The sequence below is a fragment of the Nomascus leucogenys genome, chromosome 1a (genome assembly GCF_006542625.1).
Source record: "Nomascus leucogenys isolate Asia chromosome 1a, Asia_NLE_v1, whole genome shotgun sequence".
In the NCBI taxonomy this organism is placed as follows: Eukaryota; Metazoa; Chordata; class Mammalia; order Primates; family Hylobatidae; genus Nomascus; species Nomascus leucogenys.
Genome location: NC_044381.1, coordinates 75,224,627 through 75,236,048, shown reverse-complemented (window position 1 = coordinate 75,236,048; position 11,422 = coordinate 75,224,627). Strand labels below are relative to the sequence as shown.

The following is an 11,422-nucleotide window of genomic DNA, read 5'->3' as shown; positions in this document are numbered from 1 at the left end:
CTCTTTGTAGCAACATCCCAATACTTCATGACCAAATTTGTATCAATTAGAAGGGACAGTACTCAAGCTGAAAACTTATTTATCTCACATTTATTGAATTGCTACAGAAGGAAATCATTAAAATATTTAATGTATGAATCTAAGGTTGCCTCCTAGGTCCAACTGGATTTAAATGACACTTTTTTTTTCATTTTTATAATTAGTAGAAATATTTTATTGTAAAGGCTGAATATACTAAAATGCTTGGTTTTGTGAAATCTGATTTTCCAACTGTAAGTTACGAGCACTTAGGAAAAAAGCAATCACTTAAATGAAAACTAAAAGTATAAAGCCTATGTTTAAAACATGGCCTTTATTAATACTGCCCACTGAGCTCCATTTTTATTTTACATTGAGATACTTCTGCTTTGCAAAGAAAAGACAGAAAAGTGCATTTTACAAGAGTATTTTTTTTGTTTTTAATTCTCTGAGAAAATGGAATCTGAATCACAAGTTCACAATGTGGTAAAATGAAATTAAGAAACAATGATTTCAGTAATGCTATGCCATCACTAGTGTTTAGCTCTGACTTTTTCTTGTAAATCAGATCCTGATATACAGTCTAGAGCATCTAGGTTATTATTCTACAGCATATTAAACACAGAAAAGGAGGTTTAAAAAAAAACCCCTTTCAATGTACAAACATGAATTTAAAAATTGCTTTTAAAAAATCACCTTTTTACATAATGTATATGCAAAACTGCTTTAAATACATGATTTTGGAAGAATTATTTACAAAATGTATCAGTCTGTGGAACAATTCACAGACAAAGCATACATAGTTGCTTTACTTAGTTGTTGCATCTCAACTTTGGGAGATATAAATTCATTCGGCAGTATAGCAAACATAAAAACTGTGACAAAGTATCTTAAGGGCAACCAAAAATTTGATCCTCAAAACAGTTTAAATACTAGGACTGCCAAAGTTTCTAAACAAGGACATACTTTAATGATCCAGATGCCCATTTATAGTTCTATACTGTTTGACGGTAACACAGGCAAGGCTGCAGGATGCAACCTCCTGTAAAAAAGACAGCTGAGAGCTATTGTCATCCAAAGAGTGAATTAACCTAGAATTTTCTTTTTTTCAATTTTATTAATATTTTAAAAAATACATAAAAATACAACATCCAATGTCTGAATAAATATATTTAACAAGTTGCAAGATAATACCTTATTTTACACAAAAAATTCGGCTTTAGAAATCTTGTTAAATAACTTCATTGTTGTTATATATTTCATTTTTGTCTTTTTGTAACAAAATAAAAACTCTGAAATTACATAGAAAAAAGACAAAATATTTTTGTCAAGGGATAAGATAGTCCACTGAAAACTTATTCACAATTCCACTGTAAACATTAATAAACATTAAAATATTTGCATAATTGTGTGCTCAAAAATCCTATAAAAAGTGGAAGACTTATTACAACTGTAGTTTTCAGTCAACTACACTTCCTTTCACAATTTATTTTGTCCCATTTACACCTTTAATCCTGGGCACACTGCTGAACATATACTTTGGCAGTTCTAAATAGCAAGTGCTTCCACAAAAATAAAAAAAACAACAATAATGAAAAAAAAAAACACAACATAAACCCCCTACTCACCAAGTGTTCAAATACATCTTAGTGAAAGTGCAGCAGTAATTATTCAGCTGGGTAATATTTTGATGTTTATCATGTGCACTTGCTTGTCTATGATTTCTATAACACCTGAAAGCTTTATTATACAAATTCAAATTTGCTAAGTGCCCTTTGTTCTATATCACAACAAACGAAAAACAAAAGTAAAGAGGAAAAATTATGACAAATATGGCAGGCTGCTTAACCTTCACTTATTAATCAGCTTATTTTTTGCAACAAGAAAAAAGAAGAGAGAGGGAAATAGATACAATCCAGCCTGGAAAAGTATACAGGATATACTTAGCAATGTCAAACCAGTTGAGTGCTTTCTGTGGTTGTAATTCAGGGTTTGGGGATTTATGTCCATGGCAGCAAACTGCTGGGAAGGTAGAGAAAATGTTTATCACCTGCATTCTACAGCAAGTACATTTTGTGGGGGAGATGATGACGAGGGACTCATTCCAGTGTCTGATGAAGCAGATGACATGGAGGCTCCTGCATGAGACACTGTGGAATCAAAACAACTATGTTAGATCCAAAAACTGTTACACAAAGATACCCAGCTAATAGCAAATTAGAAATAAAATTCTTAACATTATTCACCTTAATCACAGGCCTCTTACATGTCACATGAAGGAGTAACAAATTGTCAGCAAAAATTTTGTTTGGCTCAATTAAGTGGAGTTAGTCTTTGGTCAGTTAAGTACTACTCAACACTTAAAAAGACATCATAAAATGTAAAGATTAAAGAGACAAAAACTCTTAAACCTCTAGTTGGGAGATCCCATGAAGGAACTTGGCTCAATCAGAAACAAGGTCAACCTGAGATAAACATGGAACCATACGGAATTTCTGCTTTATCTATGGGTCACAGGACTATAAGAGAATTAATTTAACTCAGGATTTCCTCTGACAGGTATCAGAATCATGGAGATCAGGATCGAAGTAATGATGTGTGATAAGCAAAAAGTCCTCAGATGGTTTTAACATCATTTTCTCCCGGAGGACATAACACAGATTAGGGATTGGTACTCTGAGCATTAGGGGTTTTGCCACTTTTTAAGCTCTTTGCTTTTATCTTTTCTTTCCTTGCAAAACTCTTGTCTTCTGCCAGTCTTTGCCTGATCCTATTTTATTTAAAGTTTTAATTTTTGTTTATTCAAGTATCATGACAACCTCTGGGGCTCAAGTGACCCTCCTGCTTCAGCCTTCCAAGTAGCTAAGACTATGGGTACATGCCACTGCACCCAGCTAATTTTTTAATTTTTTGTAGAGATGGGATTTCACTACGTTGCCCAGGCTGGTCTCAAACTCCTGGACTCAAGCGATCCTCCTGCTCCAGCCTCCCAAAGTGCTGGAATTATAAGCATGAGCCCTATGCCCAGGCAACAAATTTTACATGTATGCTAGAAATCACTCAAATCTCAACTTAATAACTCATTATAAAAACCTAAGCAAATAAAAATGGGGAAAAGGCTATAATAAGCTGGGCATGTTGGCTCATGCCTATAATCTCAGCACTTTGGGAGGCCAAAGCAAGAGGACTGCTTTAGAACAGGGGTTCGAGACCAGCCTGAGCCACATAGAGAGAATGTGTCTCTACAAAAACTAAAAAATTAGCTGGGTGTGGTGGCAGGCACCTATGGTCCCAGGCACCTGTGGTACCAGCTACTCGGGAGGCTGAGGTAGGAGAGTTGCTTGAGCCCAAGAGTCTGAGGCTGCAGTAAGCCATGATCACACCACTGCACTCCAGTCTGGGTGCCAGAGCCCGTCCCCCCACCCCCAAAAAAAAACGGTAATAAAAAAATCTTTTTGGCTGGGCGCTGTGGCTCATGCCTGTAATCCCAACACTTTGGGAGGCCGAGGTGGGTGGATTACTTGGGATCAGGAGTTAGAGACTAGCCTGGTCAACATGGTGAAACCCCATCTCTACTAAAAATACAAAAATTAGCCAGGCACGGTGGCGGGCACTTGTAATCCCAGCTACTCGGGAGGCTGAGGGAGGAGAATAGCTTGAACCCGGGAGGCAGAGGCTGCAGTGAGCCAAGACTGCACCATTGCGCTCCAGAGCCTGGGCAACAAGAGCGAAACTCCCTCTCAAAAAAAAAGAAAATCTTTTTAATTGTCTGAAATGTATGTCACTTTTAGGAAACTGACCCCAGAGCAAGTGGTGGGTTCTCTGAAGAAATTTTAATTTGCTAATTTGTTCTTTTCTTCTTTTGATATTCAAAAGTTCTGTAAAGACTTCTTGCTATTTACAGTTTTTAAAAGAAAAGGACGAACATGAGAAGTCTGATCTCTTTCCATTTGCTCCATCCTGTTCCTATTTCTAGGAATTAAAAACCGCTGGACTTGGAGCACAATGGTCAAGGCCACACATGACAGGTCACTCTACCACAAAGTCATCCTCTAAATCTCTACTAGAGGCAGAAAACTTCTCTCAACATGATCAACCCTATCAGGTAATTTACCTTTTGTTTTTTAAGAGACATCCCTTCTGGAGCTTTCCCCTCCTGTTCCATCCTACTCCTGGAATAGTTGCTTTCTAGGTCTGCTATGCAGTGGTCATCCTAGAGCTTCCATTCACCATCACTTTCAGATATTCCTTCACTATTTTCCTATGTAGGATTCCTTGTTTGCCGGTCCCATGTCTTCTTAGCTTGGGCTTCTAGTTTCTAGTACTACCATTGAGAAATCGGATGTAAGACTCTTGATGCTGTTCTGAGATCCAATTCTTTTTATATATGTATCTTTATATGGTAAATTTTTAGAATCTTTTTTTTTTTTTTTTGAGACAGACTCTCACTCTGTCACCCAGGCTGCAGTGTACTGGTGCAATCTCGGTGCTCACAGCAGCCTCCACTTCCGGGTTCAAGTGATCCTCAAGCCTCAGCCTCCTGAGTGGCTGGGATTACAGGCATCTGCCACCATGCCCAGCTGACTTTTATAGTTTTAGTAGACATGGGGTTTTGTCATGTTGGCCAGGTTGGTCTTAAACTCCTGGCCTCCGGTGATCTGCCTGCCTCTGCCTCCCAAAATGCTGGGATTACAGGCATGAGCCACTGTGCCAGGCCTAGAATCCACTCCTTATCCATAGGATTCTGAAATTTCATATGCTTTGATGATTTTCACCCCCATTATTTATAGAGGGCACAGTGAGTCCTTTCAATTTTCTAACTCATATCCTTCAGTTCTAGAATTTTAAAAATATCTTTGATGACAACTTCCTCTTGTTTATTCAACTCTCCTTCTAGAAATCCTATGATTCAGAAGTTGGATCTCCTCACCAGATTCCATATTTCTCTTATTTCTTCTCTCCTATTGTCTTTTTGACCCTCTAGTGGAATTTCTTCAGCTTCACTGCCTTATTATTTTTTTTAAATTCCTGCTATCATATTTTAAAAATATCCTTCTTGTTCTCTGAATTTTTAAAATAGTTATTATGCGTTTGTTTCAAGGTGGCAATATCTTTCCCTTTATCTCTGGATACAAACTGAACATCCCTAATCCAAAAATCCAAAATCTGAAACTTTTGAGCACCAATGTGATGCCACAAGTGGAAAATTCCACACATAAGCACTTACCACAAACTTTGTTTCATGCACAAAATTATTTATATAAAATTACCTTCAGGCTATGTGTATAAAGTGTCTATGAAACATAAATGAATTTTGTGTTTCGATTTGGGTCCCATCACCAAGATATTTAATTATGTACAAATATTCCAAAATCTGAAAAAATAAAAAACCTAAACACTTCTAGACCCAAGCATTTCAAATAAAGGATACTCAACTTGGATTAAGAATAGTTTTGTGCTATTTTTTTAAATATGGTACATTATCTGTTTTTTTCTTCCAGTTCCTTTTTATTCTCCTTTTTCTACTTTGGCTTCTGCCTTTATGTAGGGTCTGGTCATGTGGCTTCCATATTTAACATTAATGTCTGGTCAAATGTCTGGTCATGTGGTTTCCATATTTAACATTAAAAGGCTGACTGAAAGCTGTATATGAGCATCAGGGCTTTTAAATATGGACAATGCACAGGTAGTGATTGGCAAGGATCTTGATTTTTGTTTGAGGAACATCCAAATAGTAGGTAATTTTTCTTGGGCTGGTCATTTTCTTTAGAAGCATCTTCCAATCCCCTCCCAGGAATAAGCATAAGCTTGGCTGCCAGCTTTCAGGGAGCCAAGAGGATTAGGCCTTGGGTTAGAAGAGGGAAACTATTCAGTATGCAAACTTTCACTCTATCCATTATTTTGGTTTAGCACTTAATCATTACCCTCAGCTGTGGCTGGTGCCCCCAAGTCTACAAGCCTACTGATTTCCTCATTCTCTTTTAAGTTAATCTATTTTCTGCTTGAATTGGGGGTGAGGTAGACATGCTTCACAGATGGGAAGAAGAGATACAATTTCTCCTTCCATTTTCAACCAATCCCATTTCTCAGCATTGTCCCATATCCCTTCTGAAAGCTTTTCTGGGCTTACATGGTATTAATTGGCTTGCTTCTTGTTGTTTTGTCCCACTACAAGGACAAGCAAGCTTAGTTTCAGCATTATCTCATCTGCTAGGACAGTTACAGTAGTCCATCTGTTATGCAGCTTCCAAAAGATCTACTGTTGACATTTCTTGTCTGTTGTGGTCATTCTCTTGTCCTTTTGAGTTTAGGGCTTTTAATTTCCTTTACTGTTATTTTAGCAGGGCTTGGGGATGGACTGTATATGGACATGTTCATGTTTAACTGGAAGTCAATCCTACAACACCCGAAGGGCTAGCTCAGACACTATTCCCTCTCCTCAGTAGCTCAGACACTACTCCAAAGTAACCTCTCCTTCCACTAACTCCTGTACTTGTTAATATCATTCTCAGGGTATACACTGTTCCACTAGATGTTAAGATCTTTGAGAAGAAAGTCTGTATCTAACTCATTTCTGTACTTCCGCCACCTGGCAGAGTGCCTGGCACATGGCATGTGCTCTTTAAAGTTGCTGAGCTGCACTATCTTTTATTTTAGTTGCTTAGGAAATGATTTATAATCCCAACAAGATAATCTCCTTGAGAATAAGCCTTATGTCTCATTCATTTTGGTGAACCCCATAGCAAATACAGTGCCTGTTAATAGACGCCAATAAATGTTTGAGCAAAGAGTGAATTTCAGAAGGACTATGCTCTACCTGAGGATCCATCACATTTAGTACAATCACACATTTTGAAAAACGGTTCATACTCCCTTTTAAGGGTGTCATTCTGATTAACTCAGTTGCTGACCTACTCATTTCAACAACAGAAAACACTAGGAATTTAAAAACAGCAATTAATGAATGTGTACTGTATTCAGAGAGTATCAAATTTAAATCTTCTAAAATGATAGGATATAGTTTTGAAATATAAGGGGAGAAAAATTATAATAAAATTACCTTCCCTGTCTTTCTTTTTTAATCTTTTTCTCCTCCTGTCTATGGTTGCAACTTCAGACTTCAAAGACATATAATATTTTCTGATTTCCTGTAGTTTTTCTTGGAGAAATGAGATTCTCTCTGTACTGTTCATATTATCTAATTCATCTAAAAGGGGGGAAAAAAGTTAATTTGGATTTTAAAATAATTCTGTGAGAAAAATGATGGCAGTTCTATCAAACGTCTAACTCATAAATCAACAAAAGCTTTAGTTTATTAAAATCTACTACAGTAAGCTGAATAAGACTGTAAACAGGGAAGATGTGAATTAAATTCATGATTAAGAATTATTTTTAGATCCCAAATTTTCTATACTAAACATTTATTACTTAAATGATCAGAAAAAAAACATAAGAAAACATCAACACAAACTAACCCTGACCTATCTATAATTATAGTTATCAGAATAGTTTCCCTGTATTGACATTTTCTTCACTACTACTAGTTACATAATAGAAATAACTACTGGTTATTCCTAACTGTTAGTGCTACAAAGGGCACTTCAGTTTCACTGATTTATATAAATCATACATGGCTTCTTAATGGAGACCTTCCTGTAAGTCAATATTTATCAAGTTAGTTTTATGAAAAGACACAGATTTATACTTAAGATAACAAGTGGTGATTCTTGCTGAGGCAATATTTGGAATATCTAAATAGTTAATCATTATTCCTTATTTTATTAACATTAATCCAAGTTGATATTTTAAGATCTATTCCACTTTACAATATTCATCTATCAAGTTTTCTATAAGCTTCTTACTGAGTTGAAAGCTCCATTTATATGTCCTAGGGGATGAATTCGGGTGTTTCTCTCTGTGTTTATCTTTCTCTCCATCTTTGATGTGCGGGGATATTCTTGCAGGAGATCGTGCAAGTTTCTGTGGCTTAGATACATTAAGATGCTTTACTGGGGTACATTTACTTGAATTGTCTAGGACAGGAAGATCTTCACTATCACTGCTTTGTCCTATAAATAATAAAAAAGATTGACTCAGATTATAAATAAAATTCTTAAACATCAAAACGCAACAGACCTAACAATTACATTTTTTGGTATCCTACAGCAATACGTGCACAAATGCACAAAGTTTATAACAATATAAAAAAAAAACAAAAAAACCTAAATGCTCACCAAGGGGGAAACGGTTAAAAATGATAAACTATTGAATACTTTCCTAAAGTTGTTAAAAAGAATGAGCTAGAGTTCCTAAGAATAAAAATGGCAAAATATCTAGTATAATACTGTTAAATGAAAATGCAAAGTTATAAAACAATATAGTATTGCTCCATTTATGTTTAAAACAAGCCAACAAACTGCTAAAAATACTAACACTATACAAAAGCTAGCACTGAAAAACACCAACCTGTTCCATTCTTTTCATTTTTGGCTGCAGCGCTTGTTCGCTTTGGGGTACGCTTTTGCTTTTTTGCCATTAATCCACTATTTCCATCACTTGGCCTTTTCTGACCTGAAATAAGGGGAAAGAGAGAACGTTGGAAAAAAAAAAAAAAAAGAGCAGGTATATTTATTCAACAGACTACACTGACATTTCTTTCTTTTTAATAAGAAAAGAAGAGAGAAAAGAAAAAGAAAGTACTTTACAGATCAACAGTACCTAAAACTCAACAGTTTTAATTTTTGGTTTCATATAAGCACTTACTTTTCCCTAGAAAGTCCTTACCCTTCTCTCTGCTCTCTCTCTCTTGTACAATTATACTACAGGTACCAGGGGCAACATTAGTTTCAAATCCGTTTGCCGATTCCCTCACACAGAGACCTTCTTGAGATTCTTCAGCAATACTATCAACTTCAATCGTTACATCACTCTCACTTTTTATGCTTCGAGACTCATCTTGACTAAGAGTAAGTGGTGAAGCTACTGAAAAGTTATGTTGGACTACAGGAGGTAGGGCAGGTGGAATAGAAACAAGAGAGTTAGACTCAGAGCTTTCAACTGCTACGTCCTCAATGCTGGTCTTATCCTTTTCATCCAAATCATCCAAATCTACTTCATGGCAAACCAAGGTTTCAGGCCCGATCAGAGGCATTGCATCCTCATCTTCTTTTACTGGAATATTTACAGTTTCTTCAGCTGGACTATCAAATCTTTCACTAGTCAGCTGTTGGATGCATTGGTTTGACTCTGCTATCAATGATGGCATTCCTTCATTTTCTCTTTCAAAGTGCTGTTCAAAATTTAAGTTTTTCATTCCCTCAGATCCAATACAATCACTGGTCCTTTCTTGAGATACAGTATTTGTCATTTCCATTCCATTCTCAATTCTTATTTTTTTCTCTGGTGATGATTGTCCTAGTATTTTCCGTTTCAACTTCTTTTCTTTCACACATTGGTCAATTTCATCTTCTGTAGCAGAAGAAAAGTTTTTATTGTCTAATGAAGACAATTCAAGACTACGAGCTTCTATATGAGGCTCACTTCCTGCTTCATTCTGGCCAAATGATGAAATCTTTATAATTTCTAAAGAAAGATCTTTTGTCTTGCTTCGTCTTCCCTTTCCTTTTGGAGATTTTTCGGCTTCCTTCTTAACTTCTTCTGCTTGTTCCATTTTGTTTCCAAAAATCTGTACTATTTGTTCATTCTCTCCAACTTCTAACTTCAGGGTTTCTAAAGGCTGCATTTGAGTCCTATCATTTTCTTTTAATATATGTGCAGAAATCTTTGGATTTTCTTCATCTAGCTTATCATCATTCAAATTTTCATTTTTTTCTAGTTCATCTTTAAGAGAAAGTTCTTCATTTATTAAATTCTTTTCTAAAGCATCTTCTGTTTCACTATCAGATGAGCAAGAGTCTGTAAGAGGAAATATTATATTATACAGGTTTTTATATTACCAATGTAATTTTATAATAAAAATCTTACCAAAAACAACAATAAAAATCTTTAATCATGTACCTTTGAATACCTCCCTGTAGAAATTTCTGAAATAAAACAAATCGTAACATTTGTGCCAAGAATTTGAGGGGGAGGGGAAACTAAGCTCCAAGCAAAAATATATTACATTGCATATTGCTAACTCAAATCTATATGAAAAGCTATTTTGCAATATTCCCCAGTATCATATTTAGGTACAATAGTCTTTAAAAAAGATCAAAGGATTAGTACCTAGACATCCTAGACATGAAGTTTATTTCTTAAGTGGTTTGAGATGGTATCTAGGAGGGACAGGTAATGGGCATTTTGTATCCTAAGAAAGGAATATGACATTCTACTTAAAATAACTGTGGAAAGAAAAGGTTTTTTTTTTTTCTTTTCTTCTTTTTTGAGACATAGTCTCACTTGGTCGCCCAGGCTGGAGTGCAGTGGCGTGATCTCGGCTCACTGCAAGCTCCGCCTCCTGGGTTCAAGTATTTCTCCTGCCTCAGCCTCCTGAGGAGCTGGCCACCACGCCCGGCTAGTTTTTGTATTTTTAGTAGAGACGGGGTTTTGCCATGTTGGCCAGGCTGGTCTCAAACTCCTGACCTCAAGTGATCCGCCCACCTCAGCCTCCCAAAGTGCTGGGATTACAGGCATGAGCCACCGTGCCCGGCAAGAAAAGTTTTTAAAATGGGCAACTGGAATCCTCAAAACTTTAAATATTCTTAACAGACAAGAAAGTACAGGAAACAAAAATTGTTCCCTGTAAGGGAACTTGTAAAATAATAAAGTAGGGTTCTAAGACTGCATAGGACCTAAAAAAATATAAAAATATTGTCCACATGGTGCTCAAATCCTCAAGAAGTTCAAAACTGCAAACATGAATTTTTTTTTTTTCTTTTTTCTTTGAGACGGAGTCTCGCTCTGTCACCAAGGCTGGGTGCAGTGGCACGCTCTCGGCTCACTGCAAGCTCCGCCTCCCAGGTTCACACCATTCTCCAGCCTCAGCCTCCCGAGTAGCTGGGACTACAGGCACCTGCCACCAGGCCCGGCTAATTTTTTTGTTTTTTTTAGTTGAGACGGGGTTTCACCATGTTAACCTGGATGGTCTTGATCTCCTGACCTCGTGATTCACCCATCTCGGCCTCCCAAAGTGCTGGGATTACAGGCGTGAGCCACCGCGCCCGGCCTTGCAAACATGAATTTTTAAGTGAAAAGGTGTATGCAGTTTTATTTTGTGGTTTTATCATAAACAGAATGTAGAATTCATTTTCATGTTTTAAAAAATCCCTTTCAGTGGTAGTTTAATAAGGCTGGTATGTAGTTTTATAGACTGAACACTGCACACACATATGCCTTCTAAGAGGGTACCTTTCACTTTGTGGACATCTTAAACATTTGTCAGCAGAAGGCAGTAAAGAGGAAG

General features: G+C 36.6%; 1 protein-coding gene across 3 annotated transcripts in view; it reads right to left on the bottom strand.

The window, feature by feature from the left end:
- Nucleotides 1-333: 333 nt before the first annotated feature.
- ARID4A (AT-rich interaction domain 4A) overlaps nucleotides 334-11,422 on the bottom strand; it is a 76,215-nt gene continuing 65,126 nt past the window's right edge. For all 3 annotated transcript variants that reach the window (XM_030811260.1, XM_003267739.3, XM_030811268.1), the window contains 5 exons: nucleotides 8,803-9,933; nucleotides 8,485-8,589; nucleotides 7,881-8,087; nucleotides 7,079-7,225; nucleotides 334-2,168 (listed from right to left, as the gene is read on the bottom strand). In XM_030811260.1, coding sequence (XP_030667120.1) covers nucleotides 2,065-2,168; nucleotides 7,079-7,225; nucleotides 7,881-8,087; nucleotides 8,485-8,589; nucleotides 8,803-9,933 — 1,694 coding nt within the window. In that variant the 3' untranslated portion in view covers nucleotides 334-2,064. The remainder of the gene's footprint in view (nucleotides 2,169-7,078; nucleotides 7,226-7,880; nucleotides 8,088-8,484; nucleotides 8,590-8,802; nucleotides 9,934-11,422) is intronic.